This window comes from Lingula anatina, chromosome 5 (genome assembly GCF_051362555.1).
Source record: "Lingula anatina isolate TDL-2025a chromosome 5, LinAna3.0, whole genome shotgun sequence".
NCBI classification, from domain to species: domain Eukaryota; kingdom Metazoa; phylum Brachiopoda; class Lingulata; order Lingulida; family Lingulidae; genus Lingula; species Lingula anatina.
In genome coordinates this window covers 22,548,003-22,567,127 of record NC_141771.1, presented here as the reverse complement: position 1 = coordinate 22,567,127, position 19,125 = coordinate 22,548,003, and the positions used below count along the sequence as shown (strand labels likewise).

At 37.6% G+C, this 19,125-nt stretch overlaps 3 protein-coding genes across 3 annotated transcripts; all 3 read left to right on the top strand.

The window, feature by feature from the left end:
* The first annotated feature begins 2,255 nt into the window (after positions 1–2,255).
* LOC106161796 (uncharacterized) lies at positions 2,256–4,310 on the top strand. The gene is made up of 3 exons (XM_013538825.2): positions 2,256–2,330; positions 3,286–3,550; positions 4,077–4,310. The coding sequence occupies exons 1-3, from the start codon at positions 2,314–2,316 to the stop codon at positions 4,293–4,295; spliced, it is 501 nt and encodes a 166-aa protein (XP_013394279.2). The 5' UTR covers positions 2,256–2,313; the 3' UTR covers positions 4,296–4,310.
* A 1,788-nt stretch (positions 4,311–6,098) lies between these two features.
* On the top strand, positions 6,099–8,590 carry LOC147761900 (uncharacterized). The gene is made up of 3 exons (XM_087014135.1): positions 6,099–6,422; positions 7,045–7,234; positions 7,635–8,590. Exons 1-3 carry the CDS (start codon positions 6,114–6,116, stop codon positions 7,982–7,984), a joined length of 849 nt encoding a protein of 282 aa, XP_086870261.1. The 5' UTR covers positions 6,099–6,113; the 3' UTR covers positions 7,985–8,590.
* Positions 8,591–11,609: 3,019 nt separating this feature from the next.
* LOC147761899 (uncharacterized) lies at positions 11,610–13,683 on the top strand. The gene is made up of 3 exons (XM_087013850.1): positions 11,610–12,009; positions 12,169–12,358; positions 12,716–13,683. Exons 1-3 carry the CDS (start codon positions 11,737–11,739, stop codon positions 13,063–13,065), a joined length of 813 nt encoding a protein of 270 aa, XP_086869976.1. The 5' UTR covers positions 11,610–11,736; the 3' UTR covers positions 13,066–13,683.
* The last annotated feature ends 5,442 nt before the right edge of the window (positions 13,684–19,125 follow it).

Sequence of the window (19,125 nt, the reverse complement as noted above, 5' to 3'; positions counted from 1 at the left end):
TTAAGTTCCCCAGGCAAAAGAGTATACAAATGTACTTTTTACACATTTTAATCAAAAACTTTATATAGACATCCAAGGAGGTGTGCGCGCCATGTTATAATAAAACACACATCAATAAAACTTGTTTTCCTCTCAAAGCTCATATAATGACCTAGGTGTCTGTCCTTAATGCAAACTTAATAATAATTGCATGACTACAGTTTCTGATAAAACGGAAGAACGAATTCGCCCAGGTGCATAAAATGTTGGGTTTGTTCAACTGTTCATGCACGGTATGGGATTTAATATAAGGTGAGACACTGCTTTCTCTATCATGTTTGGCCGCCTTTTCAGAATATTATTTTAAAGTCGTTGTGTTTTGCATTAATGCAGATATGTTTTCTCTCTCTCTCAAATAAATATTACAGAACTTTTTTTCATTTGTTCATACGTCATCGTGTCATTTTAATAAACACCAATGCATTATTTTGGGAGAACACTTTGGTTACTGTGTATAATAATAATAGTAATAATAATAATAATAATAATAATAATAATAATAATATTTATTTATAGTCTAATATCCAACATGTATTCAGTAGACTTTACAAAAATTATAAAATTCAAATTAAAAGAAAAATATTGCTAATGGTTATAAGATGAAAAGATATATAAAATGGATAAAAAAGGGGAAATTTAAAACTATGACTAAGAACAGTTTTTCTTAAGAAGTGTTTTTTTTTTAAAGAATTTAAAGATAATATTGTTTAAAAAGGTGGGTTTTTAGTTCCTTTTTAAAATGTCCAGGGTCCACAATTTGTCTAAGACTGATGGGTAAAATATTCCATTCTTTTGGTGCTGCAAATTTAAAAGCTTTATCACCGTATGATACTAATCTTGCCTTATAAACCTTAAGAAGAAGGTGATCACCTGATCTGAGATTTCTTGATGGCACGTAGTGTGAAACAAGCTCATTTAAATAAGAAGGTGCAAGTTTATAAAATGCTGCATGTGCAAATGTTAAAAGTTTGAATAAAATGCGTGCTCGGACAGGGAGCCAGTGCAACATCATTAAAACGGGAGTAATGTGGTTGTCTTTTGGAGTGCGGGTCAGTAGGCGAGCAGATATATTCTGTACACGCTGTAGCCGTTTGATTTGTTCCTCCGAAGATCCATAAAGAAGGGAGTTGCAGAAATCAAGTCTCGATGTAACCAGGGCATGTATAACTGTTGCTGTAGAAGAGTCGGTTAAATGTTTTCGTAAGGAACCAATGTTTCTAATATTGAACATACATGTTTTGGATACGTTAGAAATTTTTCTGTTCATGGACAATGTACTGTCAAAATAAACTCCCAGATTTTTGGCGTGAGATGAGACTTGTACCACGCTGGCACCTATTGACATGCTAAGACTGCGGGCAATGTTCTTATTGTGTGGTTGAGATATTACTAGGAATTCAGTTTTCTCGTCGTTGATCTTGAGTTTGTTTCTGATCATCCACCCCCTTATATCAGAAATACAGTTGGCTATTTTAGTAATTGATGATTCAGGGTTTCTAATATTGCAGGATGTGTAAAGCTGAGTGTCATCAGCATAAATGTGATAACCAATCTCATGAAAACGAAGGATTGCACCAAGCGGTAAAGTATAAATACAATGCATGTGGCTGTAACGTATGGTGACATGCATGGGCGGGTCAAAAAAAAAAAAAAAAAAAAAAAAAAAAAAAAAAAAAAAAAAAAAAAAAACTTGGACACAAAACCTGCTGACCTGTATACCAACATATCACATAAAGGGTGTGGGCAACTGAAAGCCCGGGCCAGTAATAAGTGCACGAGTTCTGTAGGCAGAAACACACAGAAAACCACTCGTTCATGCATAAAACCAACTATGGCTAATAAAGTCATGTTGCTACTGACAAAGGATGATGAAAATTGTTCTCTCAACGCCGTCTGACTCTGATTTTAGAGTCAGATTGACTCCATGAGAGCCAGGGGGTGATTGACTGATAAGAGAGACTAAAGACTCTGGTAGTGGGGTTATTTGACCATTATATAGGAGTCAAATTAACTCCATGAGGGTCAAGGGGTGCTGGACTCTGACTAGAGAGTCAAATGACTTCAATTTTATTCTCAGTGCTTGTGTAATGCTTTGAAAGGCGCCAGAAGTGTTGACCAACATCTGCTTTGACAGTTTGCCAGACATGCTGCTAGTGGAAAAGTACGTCGATACGGTTCCTGATCAAGTAATATAACAGCGCGTACAAATGTCTATAAATGTCACTTTTGATGCAATGTTGTTAAAGTATCGTATAAACACTTCACCTTCACGACATGGACGCTGCTCTAAGGTAAGCTCTGCTGCAAGGGATTATAAAAAAATACGGGCTTAAAGAATAATTCATTAATAAGTTTTGCTTAATTTGGAATACTTTTAATCGTGTTTTTTTAAATGCAGTTTTATGAGGCGAAAATGACCAAAACTAAAACAAACCAAACTGTAATCTTTAAATTTCATTTAAAAGGGAAAACATGTTGTAGCCATGATACCCCAATGGAAAACACGATACCGACGATTAAAGAAAAAAGGTTGGAAACGCTGGATAATCGCTAAGATTTAACTGTAGTACATGTGGATAATTTTCGAAAAATGTTAACTTTTCAATTATTTTCTTCATATTTACGAACACACTGCCCTCGACCGCGTCCAGTTCTATCCGCCCTCACTTGAATTACGTATAAGCTGTTTCCACTGTATGATGTAATGTGTTACAATGCTTTTTTCCCACCATTCAGGGAGGTTGTAACTTGCCGTGACACTGGCCTAGTCGCAGTCGTTATTACTTGGCGTTTGTTTATCAAAGCCTTGTATTGTGTTTGCGCCCCGAGCCCAGTTTTATCAATACTTTGGATGAAATTGTTATTCTCTAGACATTTATTTTGGGGATAGCAGCCCTTTTAACCACTCTAAAGCAAAATCATAGACACAAATAAGTATATACTGGTTAGTCAACATTACTTAACCCACATATACCCCAGAATAAATTTCTTAGAGGATAACAATTCCATCCAACGGACAGTGTCGTCCAGAGGATAGCGCTATTCAGTGTTGATGGAATTGGGTCAAGGTGATTAGACGGGAAAATAATTCTTAAAGCTCAGCATGACAGTTCACGGTGTGCATCGGCCTTTAAATTTAAATAGAGATAGAAAAGGGATTTTTTAAACCACTAGAGCCTTCATCTCGCTGTACCAGTTAGAGCATATTGCTATTATTCCAAAGTGTTATCTTGTGCTTCTCTGCAGCACCCGGGTGTGGTTCTTGGTGTCTTTTCTCGGCCAGATAGGACTGGCAAACGCTGGGCAATATTACTATTACAAAAGCCGCCATGACACCTGCGCTAGGAAAGCCACGCCCTGCTACGACTATGCCCTGACTTTCCTTATGGACGGAAGCAGCGATGATTTCCTTGGCAACAACCGCAGCAAGATTTTGGCTCATCACCAACTGGCAGGGAGAAGTGAGGCGGACGCCATTCAAGAGGGGAAAATGGCGACCGCATGGCTGAAGGTAGAGTGCATTCATTTCGTGTTCTTTTATTTGCTGACTGAAATCAGAACCGAGTGATGTTGTCTGACGATCAGGTTGCTTAATCAAGGTTTCAATCGTTTGCGTTGATATGGTACCTTACTGTTATTTTTCCAAACGGCGACAAGAATTCTCCTGATTGTCGTCCTAAATTGATCCTTTTCTGAATACATCTTCATGGTTTCCGACCATTAAAACATCTTTGAAGGAGTGCGTAAACTTTTGGCTATAATCCGCGTTTAATGATGATTAGATAGTGTGTAGGTAACAGAAAACATTAAAAGAAATTAAGATGGCTGTCAAATGCTAGTAGAAAACTAGCTGAGTGAGCTCCCGTGTTTTAAATATCACCCAAGAATGAGAGTTCACCGAGAAAGAAATCTGAAAAAATATGGAATGTGGTAAGTTAACACTGTCTACATAATCTCACGCCTTATTTCAAATTAACACATTTCAATGTTTTTCAACCCACCCAGACGTGTGTCAACTTCCGCTGCTCTTCTTTCAGACAAAATACGGCATTGACTTCACCGGTGTAGAGGATGACGTCTACTTAGATGGCACCAAGGCGGTAACAAGCGATGACGTCACACTAACCTTCAGAGCCTTCATAGTGGACTCTGCTACCAGGAACCGGTTTGTGTCGGCCAGCAAGGGACACAAGGTGGAATTCTTTAACGCCCCGATTTCTGAAGCAGGTGCAGTTATTTTTGAATCCCGTTATTGACCATGTGCATCATATGTTGCTGTTTGTTGTCTGTAAACCACACCTATACTACTTGTACAACTATATGTTCTACTACTACACAAGCACACACACATACGTAAATTGACACACATATACACCAGTCCATATATGCCCGCAAACAAATTCACAAATGCACTAACAAACAGGCAAAGCAGCATGCAGAAACACACACACAAACACACACATACGCACTCACATACACACAAATATGTATGTGTGTGTGTCAGTGTTTGTGCGTGTAAACATACATACACAGATACTTATCATCATGATTAACTCACGGATGAGAAAATATGTAAAATGAGAAAATAGCATGCCTAAATATTCCCGCGGAGATATTCTGTTATCATTTCAATCGAGACACTGTAATGTACCGCAGATCATGTACTATTCATTGGAATAATCCTTAATAACGTAAAGTATATATATATAGCAACCAATTCTTCAGGTTGGATGGTCATGGTAAACGAAGCCATCTCTGCTGGCGGTACCTTTAACAAGACGCTGCCTCGGGGTGCTATGATCTTCTACGGTGATTTCGTCACCCCCATTTGTGACCGCACGGGGGTGAAGAGTAACAGCAGAATGAATAAAAACAACTATTATTCATGCCGAAATATCTTCAACCAGAAAACTCTCAAGATCCACTACGAAAGTGGCAAATACTGTTCAAGTGTCGACGGCGTCAGCGTTATTAACAATGTCGTCAATGAAACGTCGTGGGGGGTCGGCTCAGCACGTGGCTCCTTGTTTGTAGAAGGTAATAAATACTGTGGTCGCAGCGTGTTCACTTTTCCCGCGTCAAAACCATAGGTGAGGTGTTTTTATAACACCTCGCACTTGATTTTTGACATTTTGAAATCGGAAGAACTTTAACAAAAATGCTTGTAAAATTGACTCATACATCCATTGCGTATAAAGACAAAAGCCAATGATGAGTCTCCGTGAGTTCATTTCTCCATAACTACGGATATATGACTCTCAAGGCAACTGCTGACTGATACAGTAATTTGGCGATTAGACAAAATGAATAAAAAAGTTGATTAACTTGACATTCCTGCAAGATATTTTCGTGAGTCATTCTATCCTTCAAGAGACTGGCCACTTCCGTAGATCAATTTATGGGTATATTTCAATACTCTGTTTTATTTCTCCGATATTCTCAATGTTTACATTCATACAAATCTTAAGAACAATGTACCGTTTAAATTAAAAGAGCATTGATTTACAACGTACAAGAAAATAATTCGAGCCAAATGTTCAGTTGCCCAGGCAAAAGAGTAAAAATGTACTTTTCACTCACTATAGTCTAGAACTGTACATAGTCAGCCAAGGAGATGTGCGCGACATATTACAATAAAACGGACATCAATAAAACTAGTTTTCCTCCAAAAGCCAATATAATTACCTATGTGTCTGCCCTTAATGCAAACTTAATCATAATTGCATGACTACAGTGCCCTGATAAAACGGACGTACAAAGTCAGCAAGGTACATTAATTGGTGTTCAACTGCTTCTGTACCGTCCAGATATGCAATGGGGTTTTATGCAAGGTTAGTGGTTGCTTTCTCTATCATGTTTGAACGCCTTTTCAGAATATTTAAAAGCAGTAGAATAGATTATTTTATTTTTTAAAGTTGGTGTGTTTTGCATTAATGCAGATATGTTCTCTCTCTCTCTCTCTCTCTCTCTCTCTCTCTCTCTCTCTCTCAAATAAATGATACAGCATTTTATTCATACGTTCATGCGTCATTGTGTCAGTTTCATAAACACCAATACATTATTTCAGGAGAACAATGATTCTCTCTTTGGTTGCTGTGTACGTGGCTGTAACGTATGGTCCAGGCGTGAACAGCTACGGCCTTTACAACCCCGGGGTAAATATGCAATTCTACAAGTACGGGCCTTGGTTTAATCACCCGACCACGTGTCAGAAACCAGAAACGCCGTGCTACAACTATGTTCTAACATTTGTCATGGACGGGTATGCTAACTTAACAGACGCCGGAGGATCCCGCAGCAATATTTTGGCACATCACCGATTGGCTAGTCGCTCTGAGACAGACGCCATAGAGGAGGGAAAGAGAGGAACCGCATGGCTGAAGGTAAAATTTTGCTTTTTTACCACCCACCGTACTCTCTCTCTCTCTCTCTCTCTCTCTCTCTCTCTCTCTCTCTCTCTCTTGGAATATTGACCAAATCCTCATTCCGAAGATATATGGACATTTCAGTTCATCGTAATTAGACATATTTGAGCATTATTGGATTGTCTTTGTACGGATTATACATGTTTACATCACACACAAGATGGAAATCCCGACAGTTTAAAATTTGCCCAGGTTAGATTGGAATCGAAATTTGCAGACAATTTCAGATAATGATTATATTAATCACATCTCTAATATAGCCATTTTAGTCACAGATTAGATTCTATAATTCTTCTAAGAACATACAGCTATTTTATTGCTAGCTTGCATATGGGGAAATAAAAAGCATTTATTATTATTATTATTATTATTATTATTGCCTCTAAGATGTTTTTCTAGGGTCTGTATGACAATCCTGTATGTGTTTTGACATTTTAGTTTTTAAAAAGGTTTTAAATCTGCCTGAAAGTCAATCTTGCTCGTGGCACATACATATATAGTACTACTAGTTAACGTATAAATGAAGGTGCTGTTAATTTATGATTCCTCTGAATATTACTATACTTGTCTATATTTTAAGAAAAAATACGGCATCGATTTCACTGGGATACCGGACGAAGCGTACATAGATGGCACCAAGGCAGTGACCATTGAAAATGGCGCCTTTACATTCAGCACACTCCTTCTTCCACATGCCGCCAGGTACAGGCTTGTGACAGCCAGTAGGGGAGAAACTGCCGAATTTTTCAATCTACCCTTGTCTGACTCAGGTATGTTGAATTTTCTTTTTTTTTTTTTTTTTTTTTTTTTTTTTGGGGGGGGGGTCTAGTTGGTTAGGACCCTCAGGATAGATCAAGTTGGAGAGGAAGACTGCGTGTAAGATTGGCCCCACCCTCTGTTGAGGATTAATCCCGGCCAGTATAAAATAAATTCGTATGATGATGATGATGATAATTCTTCTTAATGTTCTGTATAGATATGTAAGAATTCAGATTTAAGTATCTTCTGCCGGGCTGTTTTTAATGACGCAATAATTAATTAATTGTTCGCATGATACAGGCCTAGATAAGACGGCTTCGATCATACTCCAGAAGCCAATCTTTAAATGCATTTGACACTGGCATGTTTATTAAAATTTCGCCTCAAAAAAGGGTGTTTTCATGTCTTCAGGTTGGATGGTTACAGTTAATGAACAATTCCAAGCAAATGGCACGTTCAACAGTCTCCTCCCTAAAGGCGCAATAATATTCTTTTGTGATTACGTCATCCCGTTGTGCGATCACGTGACAAGACGACAAGCCCACTTCCGCTCTCCATGCTACAATATATTTCGTAAGACCAATCTCATCATCCATTTTGAAAGCAAGACATATACCTCTCTTGGTGGCACCACTGTGATAAATCTTGATGTGAAGGAGGGTTCTTGGGGGAATGGCGTGGCACGAGGAGTGTTATTTACTGAGCCGGATAATAAACTGAGTGCTAGAACCGTGCTCATTTTTCCATCCTCTAGATCATGATTTCTATATACGCGAAGAAAAATGGGAAACAATTGGAACAATGAGAAACTGCTTGGTGCATCCAACACAAACGAAATTCCATAGTTAGTTATACTGGTACATGAACAGCTACAGTTTTAGTTAAACTTTGGAAGCAGTGTCAAAGGATCTTATTAAAGCTGGATATACTTCTCTGGAAATGAGAGTTATTTAAGAATATAAACGTTTTGTGAGTACATAAATCAATCAAAAGCACCTGTGGCGTCAATTCACAAAATGAAGCACACAGTCCTGTTTTATAGATTATTTTCCTCGCTTGGCAAAATTACCTGCGGAAGGTAAAGCGTCAGTTTGTTGGATACTACAATTATATTAGCAATATTAAGAGAAAGGGTTTTACTTCCTTGATAACCACGTACGTGCACCTCCTACTGAACAGCCCATAACATCCATGTACCTAGAGCTCCCTTAAATATCTAAACCTGCGCTTTCCAGGCACTTTTCAGAAATATAAATGTCCAAATGCTGCCTAACTGCAACCAATGGTTTAAATATGTGTTTACATAACCATTTATCATTAATCATTTATCGCCTTTCCTCCATGCTAGGTGGTCAGTGGACAGCTGCTCTGAAATTTCCGGGAACGTGAATAAAAATTACAACGCTTTGTATGTCTTTAATGTTGATTGGTATGGTTAAATGGTATTAAAATTCAATTTGTTTTAACTGGGGGTACATGCGGAGGTTGGATATACTGATTGGGTGCTGTGTTGGTTTCACAGAGGGACAAACAAGCAGAAAGACACACAGACAGACAGACATATTTATCTGTCTCGATTTTGAATTGTCTTGCCACTAGCCACTAGCGTCAACCTGGAGGCGTTCTTCGAAAAAAATTTGCTTGGGGCGCTTCCATATTTGGAAGTCTCGTGCGTCACATTTGTATTCGCCTGAGCTCCATATTTGGAAGTCGTACACACACTGGACAATAGAAGTGTCACCCCCTAACTCAGAGTAATAAAAGTAGGCAGATCTTGGGTAGTTATAATGCCTGGTCTACTTATAATGTGACTAATGAGTATAAAACCGCTATACCATGGAATTGTATTGTTGGTCTTGTACATGTACAGCAAATGTTATTCCTGTCTTCCTCCAATATGGCAAGATACAGGCAATTATCTAACGGTTATAGGTGCAAGTTATTAACCTGAAGAGGCGGAAAATAAGCAATGTCAGAATATCGATACAGTTGAATTGTTCAGTCAGAACCGTGCAGAGGGTCTGGTCTTGGTATAGAAACACTGGATCAAGAGACAAATTGCCTCTGATGGGTCGTCCAAGAAAAACTACTGGCCGTGAAGACCGACGACTGATTTTGATGTCCAGGTTGTCAAAGTTCGACACTGCTTGTCAGTTGACAACACAGTGGAACAATTTCACACATAAAAATGTGTCTGTGAAAATTGCTAGGCGTCGGTTACATGCTCATAGAGTGTACAGCAGTAGCAAGACTGAAACCTCTTATATCGTTACAAAACAGGCAACGTAGAGTGAACTAGGGTCAACAGGATCTGGAACTGGACAGTCCATGACAATTGGTCCTATATATATATATATATATATATATATATATATATATATATATATATATATATATATATATATATATATTTTTTTTTTCTGATGAGTGTCGCTTTGGTCTGACCTCTGATGACAGACGGGTACTACTGCTGGTAAAGCATTTGAAACAAAAGCACTGAATTTTCGAACCTGGAGCAGCATATTCATCATGGTGTGGGGCTGCATCAGCATCCATGGCGTGGGCGAATTGATAGTGGTTGATGGAAACCTGAATCACTAGAAATATATCGATGTTTTGGAGTCAGGCTTGCTATCATCTATTACTAGCATGTTTGGTGACAGGAATTATCCATTTGTTCACCAGGAAGACAATGCTCCTTGTCACAGGCCCAGAGCAGTTGATGATTCGTTTGACCAACATGACATTCGCAGGGTGATGTGGCCTGCCCAGAGTCCGGATGCAAACATAATAGAAAATGTGAGGAATGATATGTCAAAACTTTTGACAAATGCCCGTCTAACCAGCAGAGAAACTCTGTTATATCCAGTGTTTCATGCTTGGGCCAGCATAAGCCCTGAACGCATCAGACAATCATATGAATCCTTGACTCGTAGACTGGCACCTATTATTAGGTCACGTGGCTATGCCACTAAGTACTAATTTTGTACTTGAAAGTGCATATTTTGGTAGAATGTATACTTTGTTCTCATTTTGTGATTTTTTGTGAAATTTGATGTAAGTAAATGATAGCAGGAGCATATCATTCCACATTCATTTATCTCCCCCATAGTATTGGTTCAGTAGGGGTGACACTTCTATTGTCCATTGTGTGTAAGTCTCGTAGGTCACAGGTTTGACCGCCTGGAGCTGCCTTTCCCGCCTTGCGCTGACGTTATTTCTTGCAGACGAGACAAGAAGCAAAGTTACTGAAGCGGAGTTTAAAATTTGAACTACGAACATCGTGCAATTGAAGGTCAGTACCTATTACCGTTTAACTAACTCTCTCTTTGCTGTGCTGCAATTTACTTATGTCTGTTTTGCAAATTTGAGATTACGTAATATACTTTTTTTGTATTTTCACTTACTTTAATAGTTTTTTTTTTTCATAAACTGAAATTTGAATTTTATTTATTCATTAAACTATCATTAACATTTTTGAAGTGTCATTTTTTTAGCCAACACCAGTTCTAACTATACGACCATGTGTTGCCTTAAAAGAAAAGGGCTAAAATTGATCAATGTCTTTAGTTATTGTATCTCTCACGATGAAAGTTAGAGTTTGAAATATACTTACAATGAAATGTAAAGATCATTCTTTTCTTTAGCCTTTTCAATTGTATCCATAACGTAGAAATATGTCGCATTTTATTTAGAGACTATCTGGAAACATAATGTTTCTTTCTGCTCAGAGTTTGGAAAGGTGCTATTTTCTCTGATAAAATAATGCTAAAATATATTGTGATAATTAAAAAACTCCCTCTTCTCACCCACGAAGATCAACATACAATTTAACTCTGTCTGCAATAGGTTATTGATGTTTTAATAAGAGGTGAAGTAAATGTGAAAATAAAAAAAAAATCACAATTTTTTTTTTTTGTGAAAAGAAGACATTACCCTACTTTCAAGTGACATAGAAAAGACACGTAATAAGTCGTTATGCTATTATAAGAACACGTGTCTTTTTAATCAAAGAGACATTTAGAACAAATGTGTTCACCCAAAGAACTCTAAAGGTACCTAAGAGCCCATTATGAACATTATGAACTATTTCCAAGTCTGCATTTTACTGCTAATATACCGTCTGCGTCGAGGGCTCTGTATTATATAACGAGTTGTGCTTAGACAACTATCAGTATAACTTTATATCATGGAGATTTCAGTCAGGTGAGTGGTTGCAGGCGTTCTGCATATCATTTGTTTACCTTTGGGTTAAATCCTTTGTCTGCCACATCATTTATCTCTGTACCCTGAATATATATATATATATATATATATATATATATATATATATATATATATATATATATATATATATATTTTTTTTTTTTTTCTGTGTGAGTGTATGTGTATGTGAATTTGTGTGTGTGTTTGTGTGTGCCTATTAACATAATCATAACATAACCTAATTCCCTGCAGCTATCTTCAAAATAGGAAACTCCTCTCCGCCTTGACCTTCATCTTAGTGGCCTCCATGGCCAGACCCGGTGTGGACAGCACTGGAAACTATTATCCAAAACCACACATGTACTCCTACAATCATGTCCCCTGGCGCAGACGCCCGGACACGTGTCAGAAACCAGAGACGCCATGCTACAACTATGTCCTAACATTTATCATGGACGGGTCTGCTAATTTAGCAAATATCCGGGGATCCCGCAGCAATATTTTGTATCATCACCAAGTGGCTGGTCGCTCTGAGACAGACGCCATAGGGGAGGGAAAAAGAGGCGCCGCTTGGCTGAAGGTGAAAATTGGCTCTCTTTCTCTCTCTCTTTTTTCGAAAATCTTTTGTAATTTCAGTTCTTGTAATATTATTTAATTCACATATATACGAATATTCAATGTGTAGAAATTGTAAACGTATGCTTTTCTGCAATGTTACTGTATTCCATTATACTCTTAGAACAAATACGGCATTGATTTCACCGGGATACCGGACGAAGCGTACATAGATGGCACCAAGGCAGTGACTAGTGAAGACGGGGCCTTTACCTTCAGTACCTTCATCTCGGACCCCGCCGCCAGGTACAGGCTTGTGTCAGCCAGTAGAGGAGAAAAAGTACAATTCTTCAATACCCCTGTGTATGACGCCGGTACGTTGAATTGTATCTTGTGAACATTCGTGCATCTATGTGCATATTTAGCACAATATAAATATCTTTCTATATTATTATTATATTAATATTCTATTATAATAATGACGTACATACTAATTTATTGATCGAGAAATCAGCTTATACTTATTCTTACCCCTTCAGTTCTTATTTAAAGTACTAAATTTGTCTGTCAAATATCGCTCAAACATCTGTATGATACAGATGAATTTACGACGGCCTCGTTAAGAGACAATTTTCGTTGTTAATCTGACACTAACAGTTACAATCACAGTTCGGTTCGGATGGAGTGTATCACTACCAATAGTTTCAGTAATTATATAATCCTTCTTTCAGGTTGGATGGTTACAGTCAATGAAGATATCCAAGCAAATGGCACTTTCAGAAGCATACTTCCGAAAGGCGCAAGAATATTTTATGGTCATTACGTCACCACCTTGTGCTACCACGTGAGCGGACGTAGGACCCACTTCCGCTCACCATGCTACAATATATTCAGGAGGACGAAACTCCTCATCCATTTAGAAAGCAAGACATATACCTTTTTTGGTGGCGCCATTGTGATAAATCTTGATGTGAAGGAGGGTTCTTGGGGGAATGGCGTGGCACGAGGAGTGTTATTTACTGAGCCGGATAATAAACTGAGTGCTAGAACCGTGCTCACTTTCCCAGCCTCTAGATCATGATTTCGATATGCGAAAATAAAAATGGGAAACTGCATGCTGCATCCAACACAAACAAAATTCCATTAGTTATGCTGGCACTTGGACAGTTACGGTTTAAGTTTAACTATGGATGCAATTATATAAAGGATCCTATAAAAGCTGGATATATTTCTCTGGAAATAAGAGTTTTTTTTAGAATATAAACAGTTTGTGAGTATATAAATTAATGAAAGGCACCTGAAACTTCAATTCACAAGATGACGAAAACAGTCTTGTTTTATTGATAATTTTCCTCGCTTGGCAAAATTACCCGTGGAAAGTAAAACGTCAGTTTGCATAATACAATTATATAGCAATAATAAGAGAAAGGGTTTTACTCCCTTGATAACCACGTACGTGCACCTCCTACTGAACAGCCCATAACATCCATGTACCTAGAGCTCCCTTAAATATCTAAACCTGCGCTTTCCAGGCACTTTTCAGAAATATAAATGTCCAAAATGACGCCTAACTGCAGCCCATGGTTTAAATAAGGGTTAACCTAACCACTTATCATTTATAATTTTCGTCGCCTTTCATCCATGCTAGTTGGTCAGTGGACAGCTGCTCTGAAATTTCCGGGAACATGAATAAAAATGACAACGCTTTGAATGTGTTTAATGTTGATTGGTATGGCTAAACGGTATTAAAATTCCATTTGTTTTAACTGGGGGCACATGTCTCCATGGACAGGTTGGATATATTGATTGGGTACTGTGTTGGTTTCACAGAGGGACAAACAAGCAGACAGACATATTTATCTGTCTCGATTTTGAATTGTCTTGCCACTAGCCACTAGCGTCAACCTGGAGGCGTTCTTCGAAAAAATTTTGGCTGGGGCGCTTCCATATTTGGAAGTCACAAGTCTCGTACGTCACATTTGTATTCGCCTCAGCTCCATATTTGGAAGTCATAAGTCTCGTACGTCACAGGTTTGACCGCCGGCTGCTCCCTCACGCCGGCTGCTCCCTCCCTTATTTCGTGCAGACGAGACAAGAAGCAAAGTGACTGAAAGAGGAGTTTGAAATTTGAACTAACATCTTGCAGTCGAAGGTCAGTATCTATTACCGTTTATCTAACTCTTTCTTTGCTGTGTTGTAATTTACTTATGTCTGTTTTGCAAATTTGAAATTACGTAATATAGTTTTTTTTTTTTTTTTTTTGCATTTTCACTTACTTTAATAGTTATTATTATTATTTTTCATATACTGAAATTTGAATTTTATTTATTCATTAAACTATCATTAACATTTTTGAAGTGTCATTTTTTTAGCCAACACCAGTTCTAACTATACGGCCATGTGTTGCCTTAAAAGAAAAGGGCTAAAATTGATCAATGTCTTTAGTTATTGTATCTCTCATGATAAAAGTTAGAGTTTGAAATATAATAACAATGAAATGATAAAATAATTATTTTCTTTAGCCTTTTCTATTGTATCCATTACGTAGAAATATGCCGCATTTAATTTAGAGACTATCTGGAAACAAAATGTTTCTGTCTGCTCAGAGTTTGGAAAGGTGCTATTTTCTCTGATAAAATAATGCTAAAATATATTGTGATAATTAAAAAAACTCCCTCTTCTCACCCACGAAAATGAACATACAATTTAACTCTGTCTGCAATAGGTTATTGTTGCTTTAATAAGAAGTGCAGTAAATGTGAAAATAAAAAAAAAAAAATCAGAATTTTTGGGTGAACAGAAGACATTACCCTACTTTCAAGTGACATTAGAAAAGACACGTAATAAAAGTTGTTATACTATTGTAAGAGCACGTGTCTTTTTAATCAAAGAGACATTTAGAACAAATGTGTTCACCCAAAGGACTCTAAACGTACCTGAGAGCCTATTATTAACAAAAATGTCTCCAAGTCTGCATTTTTACTGCTAATATACCGTCTGTGTCGAGAGCTCTGTATTATATTAAGAGATGTGTTTAGACAGCTTTCAGTATATCTTTTTATCATGGAGCTTTCAATCAGGTGAGTGGTTACAAGCGTTCTGCATATCATTCTGCCCATCGTTTGGGTTAGATCACTTGTCTGCCACTATCTTTATCTCTCTCTCTCTCTCTCTCTCTCTATATATATATATATTTATGTGTATGTATGTGAGTGTATGTGTTTGTGTATGTGAATTTGTGTGTGTTTGTGTGTGCCTATTAACATAACATAACATAACCTAATTCCCTGCACCTATCTTCAATATAGGAAACTCCTCTCCGCCTTGACCTTCATCTTGGTGGCCTCCATGGCCAGAACCGGCGTGGACAGCACTAGAACATATTATCCGAGACCACACATGTACTCTTACAATTATGTCCGCCCGGACACGTGTCAGAAACCAGAGACGCCGTGCTACAACTATGTCCTAACATTTATCATGGACGGGTCTGCTAATTTAGCAAATATCCGGGGATCCCGCAGCAACATTTTGTCTCATCACCAATTGGCCGGTCGCTCTGAGACAGACGCCATAGAGGAGGGAAAAAGAGGAGCCGTGTGGCTGAAAGTGAAAATTGTCTCTCTTTCTCTCTCTTTTTTCGAAAATCTATTGTAATTTTAGTTCTTGTAATATGATGTAATTCACATGTATGCGAATATTCAATGTGTAGAAACTGTAAACGTATGCTTTTCTAGAATATTATTGTATTCTGTTATACTCTTAGAACAAATACGGCATCGATTTCACCGGGATACCGGACGAAGCGTACATAGATGGCTCCAAGGCAGTGACTAGTGAAGGCGGGGCCTTCACCTTCAGTACCTTCATCTTGGACCCCAGTGCCAGGTACAGGCTTGTGTCAGCCAGTAGAGGAGAAAAAGTACAATTCTTCAATACCCCTGTGTATGACGCCGGTACGTTGAATTGTATCTTGTGAACATTCGTGCATCTATGTGCATATTTAGCATAATTTAAATATCGTTCTATATTATTATATTAATATTCTATTATAAAAATGACGTACATACTAATTTATTGATCGAGATATCAGCTTATACTTAAACCCCTTCAGTTCTTATTTAAAATACTAAATTTGTTTGTCCAATATCGTTCAAAAATCTGTATGATACAGATGCATTTACGGCGGCCTCTTTAAGATACAATTTCCGGTGTTAATCCGACACTAACAGTTACACACACAATTCCGTTCGGATGGAGTGTATCACTACCAGTAGTTTCAGTAATTATATAATCCTTCTCTCAGGTTGGATGGTTACAGTCAATGAAGAAGTCCAAGTGAATGGCACGTTCAGAAGCACCCTTCCTAAAGGCGCAAGAATATTGTATGGTGATTACGTCATCACCTTGTGCAATCACGTGACCGGACGTAGGACCCACTTCCGCTCTCCATGCTACAATATATTCCGAAAGACGGAACTCCTCATCCATTTTGAAGGCAAAACATATTCCTCCCTTGATGTAACCGTGCTGAATCTTGATGTGAAGGAGGGTTCTTGGGGGAACGGCGTGGCACGAGGAGTGTTATTTACTGAGCCGGATAATAAACTGAGTGCTAGAACCGTGCTCACTTTCCCCGCCTCTAGATCATGATTTCTATATTCATGAATGGAACATGGGTAACTGCGTGCTACATCCATGACAAACACAGTTCAATAATCGTTGCTACACTTTATTTGAACTTTCATGGCTTTTAGGTGCACTGATAAAGGATCTTATAAGAGGTGGATATACTTTTCTGGTAATAAAAGCTATTTTAAAATATAAACGGTTTGCGAGTATATAAATTAATGAGAGGCAACTGAGGCGTCGATTCACAAAATAAAGAATACAGTCCTGTTTTTATAGACTGTTTCTTCTCACTTGGCAAAAATTATTTCTTATGGTGGGTAAAGTGTCATAGTTTTCCGGATAATCCAATCAAATAGCAATACTAGGATCAGGGGCTCTACTCTCTTAATTACCACGTACCACCTCACTGAACAGCCCGTATTACACATGTACCTGTAGCTTTCTTATGCCCCTATTTCACAAAGACCACGAATCCTATGGATGGCCATGAATTGACAAATTTCACGATTCGTGGTTGAATCGCAATCAGTTGGTGAAGTTCTTAACATATGCATATATATTCGTAGTCAGTTCTTGCACTTCTTGACCAACAGGAATTGGTGGCAAAAACTTTGATGCCCCTATTTCACACAGACCACGAATCCCACAAATCGCCAGGAATTGAAAATTTCAGGATTCGTGGTTGAATCGTTATCAGTTCGTGAAGTTCTTAACAGATTCGTTTATAATCGTAGCCAGTTCTTGCGATTCATGATCAATCGGGAATTGGTGGCAAAAGTTTTGAGCTGTTCAAAGTTTTGGCCACGAACTCCCGATTCCAAAAAAAATCGTAGTGAATTTCTGGACAATATTCGTGCCGAAACTCACGAATATCCGTAACACTATCGCACCTGTATCGTAACTGAATAGTAGAGCGTGTCGAATTAGACCAAAAAATTGGCAAAATCTCACGATTCCAGCCGAATCCCACGAATATTCGTAACACTTTCGTACCTGTATCGTAACTGAATCGTGAGCGTGTCGAATTAGACCAGAAAATTGGCAAAATCTCACGAATCTTCACGAATCCTGAAATTTGTCAATTCCTGGCGATTCGTGGGATTCGTGGTCTGTGTGAAATAGGGGCCTTAGGACGCATTTAGATCAAGTTGATCCGCAGGCTAACAGATTCACGGATCAAATATGGCCGATCCACTTGAAAGCTTGTCGCATATTCCCCTAATAGTCACTGAGTGCATTATTCTCGGAGATTACACGGTGTCAGCGGGCCTGTTAGTCCGCGGCTCAACTTTGATAGTGAATGAAAAAAAAATATCAATCCCCAAATGAGAATAAAAAAAAATCTACATCCCAGACACTGTTGATTCCAATCCTGCATAACATCAGTAAAACTCCACCTGATTTACACGTGTAGTGGAGAAGACACTGCCAACAGCGCTATCAGTTTATTTTCACTGAAATGAACGTTTACACAATAAGTTTGAAAATGTATTTAAAGAATGAAAAAAATCAGTTTTATCCTAAACAAGTTGCCAAAGCAGCAAAGTTACATGCTATCCATTACTGTTTGACTTATTTTGGCTTTGTTGTACTGCAGATTACTTATATGTCTGTTGTGCAAATTAGCGGTTTCATAATATACGCCTTTATATTTTATTTTATTTATTTATTATTATTATTATTATCATTATTATTATTATTATTATTATTATTTGCATTTTCACTAAGTTCCTTAAGTTCAATTTACTTTAATAATATTATTATATTTATTAAATTTTAATCTTCATTTATTTATTTTTCTATCATCAACTTTTTTGACATGTCATTTTTGTTGCTTGAACTTGCCCCCATGATCAGTTATTCGTACAATTCTAATTGAACGGTTTTGTGTTGCCTGCGAAACGGGCTAAAATCAAATGGCGTTGATTATTGTATCTCCCACGATAACAGCCAAAGTTTAAAATATAATAAAGATGAAATATTAAAGTAATTTATTTCGTTGGCTTTTTTTTTTTCATTGTATCCATTGCGTAACAATATGCCGTATTTAACGGGGGGGAGTATAAATTAGAGATTTTATCTGAAAGCCAAATGCTTCTGTTTACTCAGAGCTAGGATAGGCGGTATTCTCACTGGTGAAATAATGCTAAAATCACTTTTGATGATTTAAAACAACCTCCTTCTCTCCCACGGAGATGCACATACGTTATTAAGTTAACGTATTTCTTGATTTTTAACAATATTTTACTCTATCTACTATAGATTATTGATGTATTATTTAGAGGTACAGTAAATATGTAAATACAAAAGCACATTTATTGGTGAAAGGAAGACATTGCCCTTCTTTAAAGTGACTTTAGAAAAGTCAAGTAATAAAACTCGTTTTTCTATGTTGATAACAAGTGACTTTTTAATCAAAGAGACATTTAGAACAAAAGTTTTCCCCCAACGAACTCTAAAGGTACCTGAGAGCCCATTATTAACAAAACGATTTCCAAGTCTGCATCTT